This window comes from Epinephelus moara, chromosome 8, assembly GCF_006386435.1.
Source record: "Epinephelus moara isolate mb chromosome 8, YSFRI_EMoa_1.0, whole genome shotgun sequence".
In the NCBI taxonomy this organism is placed as follows: Eukaryota; Metazoa; Chordata; class Actinopteri; order Perciformes; family Serranidae; genus Epinephelus; species Epinephelus moara.
The window spans coordinates 44,551,439-44,573,567 of NC_065513.1; the positions used below are offsets into that span (position 1 = coordinate 44,551,439).

Consider the following 22,129-nt stretch of genomic DNA (forward strand, 5'->3'; position numbering starts at 1 on the left):
CGCTCAAGGTTACCTCACTGTGCGTGTGTGTGTGTCTGCGTAGGCAGGCTGTATTTTTCATTGTGTTGTCAGTCAAGGTGAGGTCAGCTCGCAGCTTGAAGCTGATAGCTGTGAAGGAGCTGTTGACTCAGACATATTTCAGAGTGAATCCAGCGACCAGACGCTGATAACCTGATAAACGTGTAACTGACAACCTGATAAGTGTCCTTCAAAGGGAGAAGATGACATTAATAGAAGATTAATGTCTGATGACACATCAGATCGTCTCTTGAACGTCGCTGCATCTCAGCTTTAGTTGTAAACTGAAGGCTGTCGTCACCGTCCTCATCACGCTGACGTCCACCAGAGCTGCACCGTTATGGACAAAATGACAATCAGCATTATTTTGATCGATGTTGAGATGACGATTATTCTTTGCTTTCAGGGGCAAAATAATTTTATTGCAGTTTCACATTTAAACCAACAGAGCTCTGCGTTCACCTCATGTTGTGCTACCTTCCTGCTAATTTACTGATCTTTGCATCACAATAAGATTTACAATAAGATTCTTTATCACCTGAATTCAGTTCATCTCTTATGGATATGAATGCTGCTGTATTTATTTATTTTACAGCGGTCACAGTACTGTGACATTGCTGTCATGGATGTCTTGGTTAGGGCCAGGGAGGTAACGTTAGCGACATTCTCCTCAGCCTTCATGTGTTCATCGTACTGCAGGCTGTGGCGTTCTTTCAGGCGGTTGAACAGGTTGGTTGTGTTGCTCTGCGGTGCAGACACACATGTCATTTACTCTTGGCTTTGATTTGTTCTCTCCTAAATCCAAAATACTCCTCAACAATGTCTGATGATGGATAATTTTTGTTTTGTCCGTCACAGGCTGCTGCTGCAGGGTGACCATGCAGCGGTCAGCTGTTAGTTCAGGGAGCGCTTGATTTAATGTGCAGCACAGTTTTCTATGAGCATTTTAAACATTGCAGCTGATCACGTTCGTGTAATTGTGGGAGGCCCAAATCCTGATTAAAAATGGATATAATTGTGCAGCCCTGATATCCACTTCAACAACTTCTCTTTACACATCACGTCTGTTTTTCCTGGAGGTTTCCTGGATTAGTTCAAAACTAAAGATGGATTTATACACCTGCATTAACAGGCAACCTGTGGTGTCTGTTGTTGTGTGTCAGCTCTGAGGTTTTGCCACCACATAGTCTCCTCCAAAATGTCACTACACTTTGGGGCTGTGGTGTCAGCAGAGGTAAAAAAGTGCTCTTAACGAGGTTAGAGCCAGCATCACGTCCACCACTGAACAAAATGTCACCTCCTTTGTGAAGTCTCACAGAGGAGATAACGGCACATGCTCAGATGTTTCCCGTCTGCACGTCATCATTAGAAACACAGTTTTACAAAAGGTCTGTTTCAAGTGACAGGAAACACAGTTTGCATGGACGAAAGACCAAAACACAGCGAAAAATATGATAAACATGTCATCTGTGGTGTTTATCATCAACGTTCTAATCAAGTCTTTAGCCCCAATCCGAGTCCTGTAGTACCGAGTACCTGCACCTGCACCTGCTCAGTCATTACGTGTTTCCATCCTGTGCTGGCACCGAGCTGTTCCTCCCGTCAGGACGTTACCTGTTCTAATAGGTAAAGGTGTTAACAGCTGTTTGTTTCTGTCTGTCAGATGGTGGGGAAGATGGGCGGAGAAGCAATGTCTCACCTCAACAGCTCCTCAGGAAGTGTCGAGCCCTCGCTGTACTACCCCGGGCAGAAACGACCAGGAGAGGACGGAGGTGAGGAGGAGGAGGAGGAGGAGGAGGAGAAGGAGGAGGGTGTGAGGGTTCTACCCAACCAAGAGCCTTTTAGCCTTGTTCAGATCTACCATCTACCTTTAACTTTAGCTCGGACTTTTTCTCATTTGACCAGGCACCTTCCAGTAGACCATGAATCTTAAACCTGACCAAGAACCTTCCACCTGATCTAAAACCTTTATATCTGAGCTAGAACCTTTTCAACATATTTTGAGAACCTTTTCAGCCAACTAAAACCCCTCCAGCTGAGCAACAACGTTCAAACTGTTCTAGAATATTCACCTAATCTTGAACCTTTAAGGCTATCCTAAACCCCTCCAAATAAGTTTGAACTTTCCACCTGGTCTAGAACATTTTCAGCTGACCCAGAACCCTGAGCTTTAGTGAGAACTTTTCTCACCTGTCTTAGAGTCTTTCGACCTGACCAGAAACCTCCCACCAGACCAAGACAAGAGCCTTCCACCTGATCTAAAACCTTTCATCCGAGCTAGAATCTTTCACCTCATCTTGAACCTTTTAGGCTAACCTAAACCCCCCAGCTAAGGTTGAACTTTCCACCTGGTCCAGAAATTTTTCAGCTGACCTAGAACGTTGGGCTTTATCAAGAGCTTGTTCTCACCTGATCATAGAATCTTTTAGCCTGACTAGAAACCACTCACCAGACCAAGAATCAGAGCAAGGACCTTCTGGCTGATCTAAAATCTGGAACCATATCACCTCATCTTGAACCTTTTAGGTTGGCTAAGGTTGAAATTAGCACAAATAAAAAAGCCTTCAATGGGAGCTGGTACATTTCAAAAAACACAGTTCAAGCACAGGTACAGCACATTATCCTCCATGCTTTATCTAAGCATTAGGGTTTTTTTTTTGTTTTTTTAAATTTTATATACTTTATTAATCCCCGAGGGGAAATTAAATTTTTTCACTGTTGTCAATTACACAAACAAGTCCTATAGATGCACTAAGTGGAGAGATGTCAGAGTGAGGGGGCTGCCCGGCTGACAGGCGCTCTGAGCGGTTGGGGGTTCGGTGCCTTGCTCAGGGGCACCTCGGCAGTGCCCAGGAGGTGAACTGGCACCTCTCCAGCTACCAGTCCACTCTCCATATTTTGGTCCGGACGGGGACTTGAACAGGCGACCCTCCGGTTCCCAACCCAAGTCCCTATGGACTGAGCTACTGCCGCCCGCTACTGCCTTTTCAAGGCATCTTCAATGTCACCATTTATTACAAATTCCAAAAACATTTCCCAATTATCAATAAACTCAGAGGCTCTATTTCTCACTTTATAAGTGAGTTTTTCAAGAGCCAAACTGTCTGTTAAATCCTTCAACCAACGGCCCAGAGAGGGGCGACACACAGTGTTCCAGCAGAGCTCAGTTGGTCATCTCAGACCCAAACTGCAGCACCGACCTACAGAATGTTTTGATCTCAACACACTCCCACAGGCAGTGATACGACACTGTGCTCGATTGATTTTTTTCCCCAAACATTAAACTGTATATTTGTGTTTTTAAAGATTTTTTTTGTCTTCAGTAGGAACCAGTGAGCTCGTGGGAGTCAGACAGTATTTAGAGACGGACCAACAGTTTGTTAGTTTGGGTGTTTTTATGGGTTGTTGTTAAGAACAGAGTAATACCAGCATGGCTCTGATAGGTTCTTTGCTCTTGTTTCTTCTTCTGTGGTGCAGAAACACGTCTGTTAGTTTTGTCTCCATTAGGTGACTTTAACTGGACAGAACAAATGTCCTCATGTCTGATGTGTGTCTCTGTCTCTCAGTAGGTAACCAGCTAGCAGCCATGGGTCATCAAAGGTACGATCAGCAGCTCGTATTGATCCCACTCAGCAGGGTGATAATGACACACACATACTGACGTGTGTTCAGCATCATATTCCTGTTTGCAAATAGACACCAGTGTGTCAGAGTGTAACCATAGATAAGTGTTTATAGATCTGTTCTCCTGCAGTTGGCATCAGCATAATCACTTATCCACACACACGTGGATACACACACACACACACACACACACACACACATATATATATATATATATATATGTGTGTGTGTGTGTGTATATATATATATAAATACATATATATATATATATATATGTATTTATATACACACACACACACACATACACACACATATACACACTGTGTGACTGGGATGTTAATGTGTGTGTTTGTGTTGCAGGGTAATCACAGAGGATTACAAGGTCCCCGACAGAATGGTCGGCTTCAGTGAGTATGACCTCTGACCTCTCAGTGCTTCCTGCTGGTAGGGTGTCTGAAGGTTCCACCGTCCAATCAGATTTAGTTGTACAGAGCAGCTGATCTGAGGTCTGGACCAACTGAGTTCCAGTTCTCAGTTTACCTTATTTTGTTTATCATTGTCATCCTTTATGTGTCAGTTCTGATGTTTTAATCCAGAACCTTTTTACCTGTTCTAGAACTGTTTACCTTTAATCTGATTTAACACCTTTAACCTGACGGAGGACATTTTACCTGAGCTAGAACCTTGTTCCTATTCTTGATATTTAACCAAAGCTAGAACGTTGTCAGTTGACCAAGAGCCTTTCCTCATCTGAGCTAGAACATTTTCACTTGAGAAGGAACTTTTTTACCCAAAAAGGAACCTATTCACCGAGCGCAGACTCTTTATCCGAAACGAGAGCCTTCTCCGATGACCTGAAACCTTTTCAGCTGACCTAGAACAATCATGTCACATAGAACCTTTAAATCTGACCTAGAAACTTTCCATTTGACCTAGATCATTTAACAAGAACTCTTCACCTAAATCAGAAATGTTTACACCTGACCCAGAACCTTTCCTGTCTCAGAGCGTTTTGAGCTTATATAGGACCTCTTACCTGACTCACAACATTTGACTATCCAGAACCCTTCACTTTACCTAGAACCCTTTCCCTGATTTAGAACTTTCACCTAATGTACAATCTTTTTACTACCTAAGGGTCATCCTACAAGCCTAGCGGCTGTTGTACAGATCAAGAATCTTCTGGCTGACTTAAAGTCTTCAAATGACCTAGCTTTAACCTGAGCCAGAACCTTTTACCTGACCTATAACCTTTAATTTAAGACAGAACTTTTAACCTGGGCCAGAGCCCTTTTCCTGACATAGAACCTATAAACCAACCCTGAACCTTTTAAGATGACCTGGATCCTGTGTCTGAGTTAGAACATATCACCTAACCTAAAGCCTTGCAACTGAGCTACATTTAACCTGAGCTAGAACCTTTTCTCTCCTGAGCTAGAACGTTTTTACCTGACTTAAACTTTCCACATGACATAGAACCTTGTCATGTAATGTAAATCCCCCCACCTGGCTTCCCAGTAACTCTGAGCGTGCATCTTTTTATCATCTTGAACCTTTTGGCTGATTTGGAACCTTTCTCATACTGACCTAGAACCTCTAATTTAAGTTGGAACCTTCTACCTGATTTAGAAACTTAAACCTGAGCCAGAACCTTTACTTGACCTAGAAAGTTTAACCTGATCCAGAACCTGTTATCTGACCTAGAACCTTTAAACCAACCTTGAACCTTTTAAGATGACCTGGATCCTATGTCCGAGCTACAACATGTCACCCGACCTAAACCTTTGCAACTGAGCTACATTTAACTTGAGCTAGAACCTTTTCTCCCCTGAGCTAGAACCTTTAACCTGATCCAGACCTAGAACCTGTAACCAGTAACTGTGAGTCTGCATCTTTCTATAACCTTGAACCTTTCAGCTGATTTGGAACCTTCTTTTTCTGACCTAGAACTTTTAACCGGAACCTAGACACCTAAACCTGGACCTTTAAGTATAATTTGTTGCTCTGTAACAGTGACGTAACGTTTCTGTCCTCTGGTTGTTCTGCAGTTATTGGAAGAGGAGGTGAACAGATCACCAGGATCCAGTTGGAGTCTGGCTGTAAGATCCAGATCGCTGCAGGTGAGTCTGGTGTTTGACTCTTTGACTTCTGCTCCTCAGTGACTTCTCCTCTGATTGGTTAGTTGTTGAAAATAAAAACTGATGCTTAAACTTTAGACGCCTTCCAGAACAACGACCAACCGGCCGGGTGTGTTTGAGACAGATAACAGGCAGTGTGGACACATGTTGACTTACTGCAAGTAAACAGTTACAAACGTCTGTGTGTGTCTGTGTGCATGTGCGTGTGCAGACAGCGGAGGTCTGATGGAGCGGCCATGTTCCCTGACTGGAACTCCAGAGAGCATCGAGTGAGTTTCTAAACATTCACCTTTCACCTGCTCTGATGACATCACTGCTCACCTCCACCTGCCACTCACCTCCTCTGTGTGTGTGTGTGTGTGTGTGTGTGTGTGTGTGTGTGTGTGTGTTTGTGTTTCCAGGCAGGCGAAGCGGCTGCTGGTCCAGATCGTGGATCGCTGTAGAAATGGTCCAGGTTTCCACGGCGATGGTGAAGGCGGAGCCTCTGTGCAGGAGATGCTGATCCCGGCCAGTAAGGTGGGGCTGGTGATTGGCCGAGGAGGAGACACCATCAAACAGCTGCAGGTAGAGTGACTGACAGCCGCAGCAGGGGGCGGGGTTATGACTCTGCTGAGGTGTGTGTGTCTTTAATATCTCCGTTGTGTGTTGTGTGTCAGGAGCGAGCGGGGGTGAAGATGATGATGATCCAGGACGGTCCGATGCCGACGGGCGCTGACAAACCTCTCCGCATCTCCGGGGACCCGTACAAAGTGCAGGTACAAACACACAGTTTGTGTTCTGGACTGAACCTTCTCTGTGTTCTAGGTGCATGTATCACTATCAAGAAACACCATCACTGACATAGTATCGTAGCAGCTAACGCTAACCTAAACCTACAGTCATTCAAAACCCTGAAACCAAGTCTGGACCAATCAGAGCTCTTTAAAAATGTCTTTAGTCTCCAGGTTTAAAACTCACGAGTCCCTTCAGAGACAAAAGTACAAACATACTTTAACTTAAGTTAAATCTAACACTCAAACCTTCTTCATCTAAATGCTGACGTTGTCTCTTCTCCACCTGCAGGCAGCGAGGGAGTTGGTGTTGGAGGTGATCAGAGAGAAGGACGGAGATTTCAGGTCGGGACGCAATGACTTCAGCGCCCGCCTGGGAGGAACCAGTTTGGACGTACGACAAACACAAACAAATGCACACTGTTAGCATTCGTTAGCAGCAGCTAGCACGTATGAGCGTCCTCTGAATCCCTTTTTAAACGGTACATTCATGTCTAGTCCGTCTCTCTGCAGGTCCCAGTCCCCCGGTTCGCTGTCGGCATCGTGATCGGCAGGAACGGAGAGATGATCAAGAAGATCCAGAATGATGCAGGAGTCCGAATCCAGTTTAAAGCAGGTCTGTTTACACCAGTGAATCCAGTTTAAAGCAGGTCTGTTTATACCAGTGAATCCAGTTTAAAGCAAGTCTGTTTACACCAGTGAATCCAGTTTAAAGCAGGTCCGTTCACACCAGTGAGTCCAGTTTAAAGCAGGTCTGTTTACACCAGTGAGTCCAGTGAGTCCAGTTTAAAGCAGGTCTGTTTACACCAGTGAGTCCAGTTTAAAACAGGTCTGTTTATACCAGTGAATCCAGTTTAAAGCAAGTCTGTTTACACCAGTGAGTCCAGTTTAAAGCAGGTCTGTTTGTTTACACCAGTGAGTCCAGTTTAAAGCAGGTCTGTTTATACCAGTGAATCCAGTTTAAAGCAAGTCTGTTTATACCAGTGAATCCAGTTTAAAGCAGATCTGTTTATACCAGTGAATCCAATTTAAAGCAGGTCTGTTTATACCAGTGAATCCAGTTTAAAGCAGGTCTGTTTATACCAGTGAATCCAGTTTAAAGCAGGTCTGTTTATACCAGTGAGTCTAGTGAATCCAGTTTAAAGCAGGTCCGTTTACACCAGTGAATCCAGTTTAAAGCAGGTCTGTTTACACCAGTGAGTCCAGTGAATCCAGTTTAAAGCAGGTCCGTTTACACCAGTGAATCCAGTTTAAAGCAGGTCTGTTTACACCAGTGAGTCCAGTGAGTCCAGTTTAAAGCAAGTCCGTTTACACCAGTGAATCCAGTTTAAAGCAGGTCCGTTTACACCAGTGAATCCAGTTTAAAGCAGGTCCGTTTACATTAGTTTACACCATTAAGGGAAGTTGACCCGACCACCATTTGACCTCTGACCTCTCTCTATGTCCAGATGATGGTATCAGTCCAGAGCGTGTTGCCATGGTGATGGGTCAGCCAGACCGCTGTCAGCATGCTGTCCACCTCATTAACGAGCTCATCCAGACCGCACAGGTAACACACACACACACACACACACACACACACCTACAGATGAGTCTGAGTCTCGGTGTGACGCTGTTCTCAGTCCTCTCCTCATTCTGTGTGTTTGTGTCTTCGTAGGAGCGTGATGGTTTCGGCTCGGCCCTGCGGGGTGGGAGGGTCAGAGGTCGTGGTGATTGGACCATGGGCTCTCCAGGTCCGCTACAGGAAGTGACCTACACCATCCCTGCTGACAAGTGCGGCCTGGTCATCGGCAAAGGTAGGAGAAGAAATCTGTTGGTCTTCACCACGATCAGGAAACTTGAGGTGCTGCTGTTGAAAGTGTCACACCTTCGTTAGCATGTTCTGTCCACTAAAGTCTGACAGAACATGCTAACGGCTTGTTTTGGTGTCGAGTTCCTGATGTGGTCATGTTTTCTGATATCTGTGAAACCTCTTTGACGACAGGAGCGTTTATCATTGTCAGCTTCAGGGTGTAATGAAATGTGTGTGTCAGTGTTACAGGGTGTGTTTGTGTGATGATGGTGTAGACAGAGGTCACATGTTCAGTCTGTTGAAATATTAAGTTTATATAAACAAGAACTGACCACAGACACTCAGCCCACTCTGGACTCACCTCCTCTGTTGAGCCTTGATGTTCAGCAGGGGAATGTCTGGGGCTTATGGGAAACTGAGTTCATTAAATGATGCTCATAAACAGAACTATGGAGTAAGTGTAGTCAAGGAACAGTACTGCCCAGTACATGCAACAGTGTGCAGTCAAAACACAGTACGGTGCAGTAAAAAAACACAGTACGGTGTCATAAAAAACACAGTACAGTGCAGCAAAAAACACAGTACAGTGCAGCAAAAAACACAGTACAGTGCAGCAAAAAACACAGTACGGTGCAGCAAAAAACACAGTACAGTGCAGCAAAAAACACAGTACGGTGCCATAAAAAACACAGTACGGTGCAGCAAAAAACACAGTACGGTGCAGCAAAAAACACAGTACGGTGCAGCAAAAAACACAGTACGGTGCAGTAAAAAACACAGTACAGTGCAGTAAAAAAACACAGTACAGTGCGGTAAAAAAACACAGTACAGTGCAGTAAAAAACAGTACAGTGCAGTAAAAAACACAGTATGGTGCAGTAAAAAAACACAGTACAGTGCAGTAAAAAAACACAGTACAGTGCAGTAAAAAACACAGTACGGTGCAGTAAAAAAAACACAGTACAGTGCAGTAAAACAACACAGTACAGTGCAGTAAAAAAACACAGTACAGTGCAGTAAAAAAACACAGTACAGTGTGGTAAAAAAAACACAGTACAGTGCAGTAAAAAACACAGTACAGTGCAGTAAAAAACACAGTACAGTGCAGTAAAAAAACAGTACGGTGCATTAAAAAAAACACAGTACAGTGCAGTAAAAAAAACACAGTACAGTACAGTGCAGTAAAAAAACACAGTACAGTACAGTGCAGTAAAAAAAACACAGTACAGTGCAGTAAAAAACACAGTACGGTGCATTAAAAAAAACACAGTACAGTGCAGTAAAAAAAACACAGTACAGTACAGTGCAGTAAAAAAACACAGTACAGTACAGTGCAGTAAAAAAACACAGTACAGTGCAGTAAAAAAAACACAGTACGGTGCAGTAAAAAACACAGTACAGTGCAGTAAAAAAACACAGTACAGTGCAGTAAAACACACAGAGAGGAAGAAAGTACAAAAGTAAAGAATTAGTAGAGTGCCGTAAATAAACACATTTGTGTGATTATTTTGGCAGTAGTTTAACTGTTTTTTGTTTCTGTGCAGTACAGCAGTTTTCTCATTAATAATCAGTCGTACTGATCCAGCTGATGATTCAGTGTGTTCTGAAAACAGCTGAGAACAAAGTCACATGACCGAATAACAACGAGCCCCATCAGCCTCGCTCCGTCTCTATTTAGAAACATCAACCATTCATCTGTGTGTGTGTGTGTGTGTGTGTGTGTGTGTGTGTGTGTGTGTGGAGGTCAAGAGGGTCGAGCAACAGCTTCCAAAATAAAAGCAACTGAAAAAAAAAAGAAATGTCAAGTACCCGATGTTTAGACACCATATGGTCTGTGTGTGTGCGTCTGGTGGCCCATTGTTCACCGGGACTTTCTATTGGACCTGTGAATGTCCTACTGTCTGCGTGCGCACACACACACACACACACACACACACACACACACACTGCAGCCTTTTCACAGCACATTTAAACTAAATTAAACAAATGATTTTTGATTTAAAGGCATCAGATTCAGTTTGGAAGTAAGATTAAACAGAATAAGGATTATATGACAAATACAGTATATTAACTGGAACTTAAACTAAGAATTAGTTTAATAATTATAAATTTTTAAAGTAAAATTTGACTTGTCCTTTAATTATGTAGACAATCCATTGGAATAATATTCATACAGAAACATCAGATAAATGTATTCGGAGTTTTTATGACAAGTTTAGTGTAGTTTATTTAAGAATGAACAGGGCAAATAAATAAATACAGACGTATAAAAATGCCAGAATTAGCCAAATGGCTGTTTTTCATCTGTCGTCCCTCGCCTGAGATGTTACCTAAAATACAACAAAGCACAAAAACAAAAAAACAAAACAACACCAAAAAAAAGAAAAGAAAAAGAAAACAGGGCGAACAGTTTAAAACACTTTGAACACGTCAACAAAAATTATTTTAACATGATTTTTAATCACATGAATGTAACGATCATTAAATGTGTGATTCGGTGTTAAAACTTCAGGCAAAAGTGATGCAATATAAAAGGACATAAGATTCTGAAATTAAAACAAATGGAAATTTAGTCAGGTAAAATCTGACTTTAAGTTTGTTCAAATTGACACATCAGTGTTTTGTAAACTCAGAACGAATCAACAGTCAGAATCTAAAATGTAAAACACTGGTGCTGAAAATAAAATCTGTTGAAATTTAAAGGACTAAAAGCAGAACAAATATAAACGGATGAAGTCTGAACAATGAGGAGATTTATTCTAAAAACCTTTAAATATCCTGCTCACTGACTCGCTCTGCTTCTTGCCTCATAAAAGGTCCATTAACGTCTCCTCATTTGGTTAACAAAGAGTTAATGATGGCAGGATATTCTGCTGACCTGCAGGAGGAGGAGGAGGAGCAGGAACAGGAGGAGGAGGAGGAGGTGATGGTTGCCCTGGTTTCAGACTCACTGTTTCAACCATCATCTGACTCAGGTTTAAAGGTTTCAGCGTCCAGTTTTCAGGCTGCAGATCAAACTATTGTTCCCTTAAATCTTTTATTTTTGTTTAAATATCGATCAAATGTTTTCAACATTGTGACACTTTGCAGGTTAAGTATTTTAACACTTCTTCAGATTATATTCCTGAGACATAAAACAGTCTCTCCCACTGAATCTGTCCTCAGACTGTTCTACAGGTCAGCCTGTTTAAGGTGTTCACAGAAATCTCAAACGTGTCATTAACCCTAAAATATGTTGTGCTTAATGGCCTCAGGTTCAGTTAAAAGAGGAACTAAAATGTTCTTGGAGCTAAAAGTAAAAATTAGTTAATAAACAACCCCGATTCCAAAAAGCACAGGGACGCTGTGAGAACTGTTCATAAAAACAGAACATGTCATTAAACATAACACTGATTCATCGCAGTCAGACCAGCTGAGACTTTCACATCTACACAGGAGCAAAATTCAAGACTGAAAACAGTGCAGATTTTCTTTGTGAGAATTTTGCACCATTACTCCACCTCATTGGTCTTTGTAAAAGCTCCGATCGCAGAATGTGGGGGCGGAGTTGTCTCGTTTTTAAGCCGTCAGCACTGAAATGATGTCTTTGAGGGACGGCCTCCAGGACGGGATCATGGGCAGGACGGGTGTGACGTTTGACAACATGTTACGTGTGCAACCCACTGCGGGAGATTTAATCAGCAGCTGTTAGCAGTTAGCAGCTAACTCAAACAATGAGGTCCAGGAGCTCCTTACCCTCCAAGCAGAGGACGAGATCAGCCGCCGTATAACAGGGATGCTAAATGATTGTTATTGACATGTGACGTCTTTGTTATTGTTTATAAAGAGCTGCTGACACGTATGTTATATGTCACACTAGAGGCTGACGCTGTTGTGTTACATGTCACGCCTTGTTTGATTCTGTGATGTCATCCTGCTGTCTGACTTCACACTGGAGCCACATGATGATGTCATCGTTTGTGTAAAGGCAGTATGAAGGAACGTCGTAGCAGCTCTCTAGTGCCTCTTCTGTGTATAAAGAGTTCCTGTCTGTTTGTCCGCAGGTGGAGAAACCATTAAGAGTATTAACCAGCAGTCTGGAGCTCACGTGGAGCTGCAGAGGAACCCGCCCCCCTCCACCGACCCCAACACCAGAGTCTTCACCATCAGAGGCACCGCCCAGCAGATGGACCTGGCCCGCCAGCTCATAGACGACAAGATCGGGGTACACAAAACAAACGCACCTCCTCACAGAGACACCATCTCAGACTGTCTACTCAGCTAGTACCTCTGCAGCTGAGTCCTAAATCAACCCAGTGTGACCTCATCATGATCCAGGTTTATGTTTGCTGAGTCTGACTTCAGTCTGAAACCTGAACTCTCTGACTGAAACACCTCACAGCTGCAGACCCTCTGAGTGCTGTGATGAATTTGACTGCATTGTTTTTATTAGTGTCCTCATTATTAGGGCCCGAGCACCTTCAGCTCAGCTGTGAGCTTGAGGCTCCACCCACAAAGCAGACAATTTAAGTGATGATTTATCAGCAAAAACAAATATCAGTCTATGAATAAATAAAAAGGTCTCTCCAGTTCACAGCTGTTACAGTGAGGTACAGTTGATGTTAATGTGATGATGAGAGGTGACAGATTTAAGGTGGAATGTGTTAATCAGTTGTACTTCCTGTTTCTCCTCTTCAGGGTTCAGGTATTATGAGTAACGGAGGGTTTGGCTTCAGCCCCTTCACCCAGGGCCCCGCCACACACCAGAAGTAAGATCCAACGTCTCATACTGATCTGATTGAGATGTGATGATGATGATGATGATGATGATGATGATGATGAATGCAGCTGAATTGTGAGGCTTCAACAGAAATATCTGACTGCAGAAGATTTTTCTGTTAAAACTTGATTCAGTGGCGAAGTCTTTAAAGTCTCGTCACCGTGTGTGTTCTGCTCCGCCTCCTGCTGTGTTCTGATTGGTTGGTTTGTAGTCTGTAGCAGCAGTCACCGGATATTAACCCTGCAGTGTGTGTGAGTACCTGTACTCTGAGCAGTGTGTTTTATTGATGTGTGTGTTTTGTCGTGTTGTGTGTGTGTGTAGCTGTGGCAGCGGTCAGACCTTCCTGACTGGCGTTTGGGGAAACACCTATCAGACCAGCTGGCAGAACCCTGGACAACAAGACCCTGGTAACACACACACACACACACACACACACACACACACACACTCACTCACTCACATATCTATATATGTAAGTTGTTGTAAAGTGAATAATGTCACAGAGCTGCTGTGGTCCAAGATGTGTTCAGATGTCTGAATGCTCTCTGATGTGCTCAGTAGAAACTCGTCTTCATTAACAGGTGTTATTTAGTTTAGTGAAATGAGAACAAAATGCTGAACAATGATTTGATGCAAAGAGACAAAGATCCGTCTGAACAACAGCTGAATAAGAACAGAAGCACTCAGCAGTCAAAGTGGTGAAACACGCTCGAGGCTGATCATCAACATGTGCACATCTGTCCAGATAAAAAGCCTCACAGCTGCAAAATAAATATCAGAGCACCTGTTTACATTATCTCTCACACACACACACACACACACACACACACACACACACACACACGTGTTCAACCAAACTATTTTAAACTAGGACTTAAAGGAAAATCTTAACTTAAGGTGTTCCGTGCAACCAACCCCTGATTTTGTTTAGTGCTTTTCCGATGTATAGTGAGTGTTATCATACCCTCGTGGACTCAAGGTATCCCACAATGCACTGTGTAAAGTACAACCACCAACCAAGCTCTTTAAACCATCATGCATTGTGCCGAAGAACATTTAGAGATGAGCGAGGACACCATTAGCTGTGTCTCTACTCAGAACAGACGGGTCTAAATCAGAAGTGGGTGGCGTTTAAACTGAAACTGGGTTGGGCCTAATCAGAAGTTGCAATATGTATTACCTCTGAGAAAAGTATATTTATAGATCAGCCTCAGATTATTTTTTTATTAAACACAGCTGCCGTCATTTTACTCAGATGGTACTTTACTTGAAAGTCCGTTATCTGTCCAGGATACTGGCTTCATCCAAGTATTAGATTCAACCCTAACATAAAATATATATATAATAAATATTAAATAGACCCTTTAGGGCTGCCATCACAATGACATCATGTTATCAGCTGGAGGTGCAGCTGCCTCTCCCCCACAGGGCTGTAGGCTCCATAGGAGTGTTAAAATGTGTTTGTCTTGTTGTGTTATTGGGAGCCAGAATAGAAGGAGTCATGGCTCAAAACCAGCCGCCACTGCCCGTCAACAAAAACAAAGACAACTATGGTTAAATGTGATAAGACCAAAGGACTGGACGGAGGCCATCATCAAAAATGCTCACATGTGCAGCGCACACTTCATATCAGGTTAGGGAAAAAGTATTTCCTGTTGTAGGGATGAATAAGGTTATGTGTATTAAGGGTTATCATGTCCACCTCATCAGAAACTGGGGAGGGATTAAGAGGAATATTGGATTTCTCTGGAACGCTAACTTTTTAGCACATTAGCTAACGTTAGCTTCCATAGCAAAACAAACAAGTGTGGTCCTCCTTTGTAAGATTGGCTTCCTGTGACATCATCCATCCACTGAGTGAGAGCATACGGGTCGGCCAGTCTGGTCCCGTTGGTCAGTGTTTACTTATTCAAGTAACACTGGCGGTCCCGGAGAGTGAGTGACCTGACATGGTGCGTTGGTAAATTCAGTCTGACGCTCTACACTAAAATGAGAGCCCTGTTGGTGGAAGAAACGGAGCGTTATATTTCTACATGAATGAACCAACGGTTAAGTTAATCACACATTCACTCCGCTCGGCGCTCTGCTGCTCCGTCTCCACAGACAGAGTGTCCAGAGTGCGCTCTGCCACTCTGAGAGTGCGCTGCTCTGGATAACCCAACGCTACATTCAGACAGCGCTCCCAATTTATCAACGCTCCAGTTTGTGTCAGAGTGCGCTCCCACACTCACAATGAGTGTTTCTGAACGCACCACTCACATCATCTTCCTCCATCGTCTAGAACAAGACAACACAACTTGTTAGCTAGCGCTAGCTAATGTCTGTGGAGAACTGTTTTGCCTCCAGCTAAGCCCCGCCCACCAACAAACATCATACTGTTTACTGACAGTCAGTGTGTCTATAAGAAGAATACAATAAAAGGAGCTGCACAGTGTGTACTGAGGTGTGTACCTACACATACACACACAGTAGGACTGTACATAGACACATACATGCACACACATATTTAAACACACACTGGTTTTGAGTCCTACAATTAAGACTCTCTTTGTGTGTGTGTGTGTGTGTGTGTGTGTGTGTGTAGGTCACAGTGTGGCTCAGACAGGACAGATGGACTACTCTAAAGCATGGGAGCAGTACTATAAGAAGCTAGGCAAGTCCACACACACACACACACACACACACACAGTAGTCCCAACAGACTGGCAGAAATGACCGATGTGTTTGTTTGTGATGGACTGGTGTGACTGGTTTGGAGGTTTGTAGCTGGTTGAACTGGGAGATGATGGAGTCAGTCCAGGACATGAACACTGTCAGACTGTCTGTGTGTTTGTGTGTCTGCAGGTCAGCAGAGCCAGCCGCAGAGCTTGATGACAGACTACAGTAAGGCCTGGGAGGACTACTACAAGAAACAGAGTACGACACCTGTGTCTGTCTGTCTGTCTGTCTGTCTGTCTGCACTTGTATAGCACCTTTCTAGTCATCTGACTTCTCAAAGCACTGTTTTTTTCCACACACACACACAGTCACACACTGGTGGCCGAGGCTGCCATACAATGCAGCATTTATCAAACTCACACACCGATGGAACAGCCTGCTGATTAGTGGGCGACCCGCTCTTCCTCTGAGCCACCGTAGGCCCAATGCTATTTCAAATTGATGTATGTGCTGTACTGCTCCCCTCAGCTTCACCGAGACTCTACCTGCTCAGGTACGCTGTAGCTGGTGGAGCTTTCAGCAGCTACATAAACAGATATTTGTCTGAGGAGTTGGTGGAGACCAAACTCAGAGCTAATAGAGAGAATATTGGACTGACATTCATCAGGTGACACAAACACAGAGTCCTGATGAATCATGTTGATCTGTAGCTGCTGGACGAGGAAATTAACAGTTAAATTACATGTTTGACATGTTACCTTAAAGGTGATGATGTGTTCAGGTGTTCACAGATTGTTTTATTCATTAAAACACCAGTAGAGACGTTGACGTGTCCTCATGTCCATGAATGTGTCTGCAGGTCAGTCGTCTCAGCCGAGTTCGGTGCCAGACTACACTGCAGCGTTAGCAGAATACTACAGACAGCAGCCCTACCTGTGGAACCCCGCCCAGATACAGGTAACACACAGGAAGCTGCAGCACACCTGTACCTCACCTGGTACAGGCCCTGGTTTGTCTCTTTGTGCTGTTTTTGCTATGTCTTACGCATTACTCTTTTCTGTTTTTCTCCTCCTGTTTTACTGTGTGTGTTTTGATCAGTGTTGTAAAATGTTGAATACAGAATAATAAAGTTCTGCTGAAACCATCGGTGGAATTTTAACACAAACGTCACTTTTTTTTCCATCTTTACTGAAATGCATCGACATATAAAACAATTTGCAAACATGTACTTAAAAACAAAAAACAAGAATAGGAATTTAAATAAATATTTTAAAATAATACATTTTTAAAAATAATTTAGATAAACTTATCACTTAAATTTAGAGAAACACATTATTCTTCATTTCGTTACCGTTTTCAGTGTTCATTAGTTTGAGTCTGAATATGTTCTTTAGAGTCAAATGAAAATCCAGTGAAATTGGTGTTAACTTTTATTTTGCATTTATGTTTGTAATAACACACATCATCAAAAAGTTTTCGATAAATTCAGTGTTATATTTATCATGTTTAGAATGTGTGATGACATTTTTGCACCATGTAAACAACTCTACATGTAACAGTGATGTAATTTCCTGTCTCTTCAGGATCACTAGAGGCTCCTCCCTCATCGGATGGTCGTCGACGGCAACCGAATCGGGGTTTCCTAGCAACGCTCTGCCGCTTCCTCCTTCCTTTTGTAGAGAAAAACTAAGGATTAACTGAAAAATCACGAACTCTTTTCTTTCTGTTTTTTAACCTTACAAAGTTGATATTTTGTCGGGCAGATTTTTTTGGACTAGCCTCTGGTCTCTCCACAGTGTAGACCTGGTTTTTCTTTTTGTTTTATTTTTTATCAAACTTGAACTTAAAGATGTATCAGTGTGGCTTTGAACAAAAAAAATCCAGTATAATCTATATTTTGTCTAGTTTATTTTCCAATAAGAAAACGGTATAAGGCTTAGCAGTCTTGAGTAAGAAAATCAGATATTATTATTATTATTTTGTTTATGATAATGTTTTAAAGCATGCGTCAGATTGTGTGTGTTGACTCTCAGTTATTATTTTTTTTTATTTTGGCATAGAAATATTTTAATAGCGTCAGATGGAAATTCAATGTTTTACCGTCAAAGACAAAACTGTTTTTTGTACTAAATTTGTGCTCGCTGGGTCTGTTTGTTCTCTATCTAATTTTACCTGTTTAGTCGCCATCTTGGAGGTGCAATGACGCGTTTGTTTTCTTTTGGTTTGATGATAGTTCTTATTCCTGTATCTCTATAGTGATTCTTTAGTTTTTATGATGTAATGATGAATAAATGACGATTTATATTGCGTTGTCTAAAGCCAGATCTCTCTGTGGTCAAACAGTTTGTGTCCTACACAGGATTTAAACCTCCAGCTGACACCGCGTTTCCCCGCCTCAACTTTCATTACAAAAACTGGGGAAAAGACTATTTTCTTACAAAGTGAAACTTTATTATTGTTGTTGTATCTTAGTTCTGCATTTCTACTTTGCTGATTTGTTTGTAGAAGAAGTGTTAGGAGCTGAACAATGAAGTTATTGATTCTATTAGCAATGTAGTGGCTAAACTAGCGTGTTAGCTAAACACGCTAGTTAGCTCAACGAATGATGTTTGTTAGCAAAAAGATGTGCGTTACCTCAACTGTTTGTTAGCTGGATGAATGTGTGGTGGTTGAACTGTTTCAGTTAGCGGTGTTTTTTAGCTGAAAGGTGTCTCTTTGTGAAAAGATGTGTCATCTGAACAATATGTGTTAATGTTAGCTGTATGCGTTAGGTTAGCGGTGAAAGTTAGCTTTTACTGAACATGCACGTTACAGATTTTTGTTTGCTGAATGAAAATAGAGGCTGAACTGTTTCCTTTTGTTAGCAGAGTCTGCTGGTTGTGTCGCTGTCAGCTAAACGTGCACTAAATTTGCCACAGTTGTGACATTTTACGACACTGCGTGTTCATGTCAGCCTCGTAGTTGTAATTCTGGATTGAAGATATTGTGAATTTTGTACATCTAAGATATTCCACATTTTGATTAGAGAAGAGAAACATTAAATTATTGTTCCAAAGAACCGTCACTAGCATTAACATTTAAATAAAATCAATTAACGTGAATTTATTCTTGTAATTGGATCCCTCCTAGCTTCCACAAAATGGTCGCCAGTCGTCCTGAGGACCACACAAAAACAATAAAAATTAAAATTAAACGGTGTCAGTAAAACAATGAATAATAGTGTAATAATCTTAACAAAACGCAGCAATACAACAAAACATACTTGTAAAAAAAGATTTCAAAACGTCAATTTTCATTTCTGTGACTTTCTGAACAAAAATCTACTTTAAGTTGTGTGATAGCATCTAATTTTACACAGTCTGTCGTAACAATGTAAAACAATAGGAAAATAGCTTATTTAGGCTTCTATCCATTTACCTACTGTAACTACATGGCTAACAAAGGGAGCAACAACCTTGTAGTAATTTAATTTGATCCCTGATTCTCCCCACATGGCACGATGCAGCATTAGCTGAATATTCAGTAGCTAGTGTGCAGGCAATAAGAACAGGCTAGCTAAACTACACGTTAGCAAAACTGTGTTTAGTAGCTTAATGGTGCTGAATGTGCGTTAGCTAAATGGTGCATGTTCATTAGCTTGACTATTTTGTGTGGTAACTTGTAGCTAAACTTGTGTGTTAGCCAAACGGTGTGTATGTTAGCTGTATGTTGTGTGTCCGTCGAGGCTAGATAAGATTCTCGAAGAAAACGTCATGGTTATTTTTTATTCAAATGGAAACGGGGAATTTTTTGCTTTTCCTTATCGAACCCACCTCTGAACGGGATTTTGGATTTACCAGTTAGCTTGTTTAAAACGTGTAACACTTGCGAACATGCACATTTGTGATTTTGGAGATGTTTTCGTGGCTGTTTTTTACATGTATGACTGTGAAAGTATTTTTTAGCTTTTCCTTACCAACAGGATTTTTTGTAAATCTACGAATCAACTTGTTTATGTTTAGAATTTGTAAAAGTTGCTAGTTAGAATACAGTTACCCAGAACATCGTAAATTCACAGAGACGTTTTCGTATCTTCGTAGAGATGTAATCCAGCCTGAGCTGTATGTATGTATGTTAGCATCATGGGTCGTATGTCTGGTGTGTTTTTTTGTGCATCAGTTGAGCGTTGTGTGTTTGTTACCGGAGTGTTGTGTGTTTGTTATCTTAGCGTTGTGCGTTTGTTGTCTGAGCATTGTGCGTTTGTTGTCTGTGCGTTGTGTGTTATCTGAGCGTTGTGTGTACGTTAAATGAGCATTGTGTGTTATCTGAGAGTTGTGTTTGTTATCTGAGCGTTGTGTCGGACCACAGAGAGGTTTGTCTTGCGTTGAGGGAGATCTGGCGGCTGTTGAGTTGAATATTGAATCAGTGGTTCTGCTTCTTCTTGTATGTGTGACGATGATGATGATGATGACGATAATAATAATGACGACGATAATAATGAGTTCTCCTGTACAGGGGTCTATTTAAATCTCTTTATCCAGTTTTGAATATTCAGTTTGTGGATAAGATAATATGGTTTGTGTAAATTTCCACTCTCTGGCGGGTGCTCTCCAGTTAAACATGTACTTTGTTAAAAATGATATTGTTTAATTCACATGTTGTGTCTAACCAATTTGCAAAGAGAAGCTGAGTATGTGTTATTTTCTCAAGACTGCTAGGCTAACTGTCTCTATCTCTTCTTGTCCGTCTGTCTCCGTGCGTCTGGAATTCGCCACATTTAAAAAGTTGGCGACTTTTCAACACGTCTGTAATCGGACCATGTGATTACAGCTGAGCGTTATCGTCGCAGGCGTGTTGAACAGTCCCACAGCTCGTTAACGTGGCTGCTCCGAGACGAGGAGAGCTGTAGTGAGGGGGTTTTACTCCCCGAAAAATAATTATAAATCACTGGAGTGGACGGTGTCCTGGTGTCCAGCCCCAGGTCAAGCTCAGTGTGGACTGTTTGAACCCGCGTTGGGTCCAAACCAATCACACCGAGCCTCCGAGACGTCCCAGAACCAGGACTGGACACGACGTCACCTGTCCACTCTGGTTTAGATCTTCCTAGTCCCGACCCCTCGTCCTGCAGGGGTGGTGGGGAGCTTTTTGGTTTCTTGGTTTCTGTTGTTTTTCTAATGGACAGACGTCCTAACTGTAACCTGCAGATTTTTCTATTAGATTCTATTGACAGATAGAGTTGTGTATGAACCCGAGCCACAAGACTGTCGGTGGCCGAGGAAGAGGAAGATGGATGATGATGATGATTAACATGAGGGCTAATAAACAGGCTCATTCTTTCTGACTGGCTGTGTTTTTATCCATTTCACCAAAGATTCAGAAACACTGAAGATAGGAAATAAAACGCTCTGGGGTTTAGCTAACGTGGCCCGAAGAATGAAAAACTTGTTAATGTGCAACAAAATGGTCACATGACTGTTTGAATTCCTAAACTTGTTTCTATCCAGTGTCCCCACAGAAGCTTCTTCTGTTTGAGGACGACATAAAGCTGAAGACACACAAATTATGTTTTTAGTCGTGTAGTTATTTTAAAGTCAGTAAGCTGAAGCCAGACGTCCATAAGTCTCTGAATGGTGACTGACTTCTGTGTCTGTTTTCATCTTACTGGCGTTACATTAAGTCAGAGGTCCAATCCCAACAGAGCGCTTTAGGAATAGAGTGCCGAAGTCATGCCCCTTCCGGTGAAGCTCATGGGACCTTAGATCGGAAAAAATATGAATGGCGGTGAATGAGGAGAGAAATATTATCTTTTGGTCCCGTTTGAGTTGTGACATGAAATCCAAATATGTCGTTAATGAATTTAACACATAAATTGTAAGGTCAAGAAAGTCATACTTTGTGGTAAAACTGTTGAAGGGAAGGGGCGTGACTTCGGCACTCTGAGTCCTAAAACCCAGGAAAGAGTTAGCATGTGAGCACTTCCTGTTAAGAGAGAATGATGTTGAAGAGAAGTTTTGTTCTACAACAGAAAATTCCTCAGTGAACACCCCACTGTGAATTTAGAAGCTTTAAAGCCTCAGTGTGTAAAAATGGTGACTAACAGTGACATCAGCGGTCAAATTCTAGATTGCAGCGCTCACTCACTCACCCCTCCCGTTGGGTAAGTGACGGTGGCCTCGTAGGACAAAAAGCCTTGCGCAGACAGAGTTTTTCATGAGTATCTAGCGACAAGGTGAATATTTATTTAGGAATCTAAACCATGTTACGATATGTTATAGCTTACCAGTGAGATATAGGTTATCTGTGAGATATATGTTAGGAGTGTTTTATTTCTAATTGTTTTGGTAACACGAGCAAACATTAGCACAGTGATGCTAAAATAACGTTTTATGTGA

General features: G+C 42.2%; 1 protein-coding gene across 4 annotated transcripts in view; it reads left to right on the top strand.

Moving 5' to 3' along the window:
* LOC126393771 (far upstream element-binding protein 3-like) overlaps window positions 1-21,078 on the top strand; it is a 28,759-nt gene extending 7,681 nt beyond the window's left edge. The window contains exons 2-19 of one of the 4 annotated variants that reach the window (XM_050050100.1): window positions 1,682-1,790; window positions 3,585-3,618; window positions 4,003-4,049; window positions 5,691-5,762; window positions 5,992-6,049; window positions 6,182-6,344; window positions 6,437-6,535; window positions 6,843-6,944; window positions 7,049-7,166; window positions 7,999-8,099; window positions 8,208-8,346; window positions 12,385-12,545; window positions 13,019-13,089; window positions 13,422-13,507; window positions 15,685-15,753; window positions 15,945-16,016; window positions 16,618-16,715; window positions 17,342-21,078. In XM_050050100.1, the coding sequence (XP_049906057.1) occupies window positions 1,682-1,790; window positions 3,585-3,618; window positions 4,003-4,049; window positions 5,691-5,762; window positions 5,992-6,049; window positions 6,182-6,344; window positions 6,437-6,535; window positions 6,843-6,944; window positions 7,049-7,166; window positions 7,999-8,099; window positions 8,208-8,346; window positions 12,385-12,545; window positions 13,019-13,089; window positions 13,422-13,507; window positions 15,685-15,753; window positions 15,945-16,016; window positions 16,618-16,715; window positions 17,342-17,350 (1,608 nt within the window). In that variant the 3' untranslated portion in view covers window positions 17,351-21,078. The remainder of the gene's footprint in view (window positions 1-1,681; window positions 1,791-3,584; window positions 3,619-4,002; window positions 4,050-5,690; window positions 5,763-5,991; window positions 6,050-6,181; window positions 6,345-6,436; window positions 6,536-6,842; window positions 6,945-7,048; window positions 7,167-7,998; window positions 8,100-8,207; window positions 8,347-12,384; window positions 12,546-13,018; window positions 13,090-13,421; window positions 13,508-15,684; window positions 15,754-15,944; window positions 16,017-16,617; window positions 16,716-17,341) is intronic. The other 3 variants (XM_050050102.1, XM_050050101.1, XM_050050103.1) reach the window with 3 other exon arrangements.
* Window positions 21,079-22,129: the final 1,051 nt, after the last annotated feature.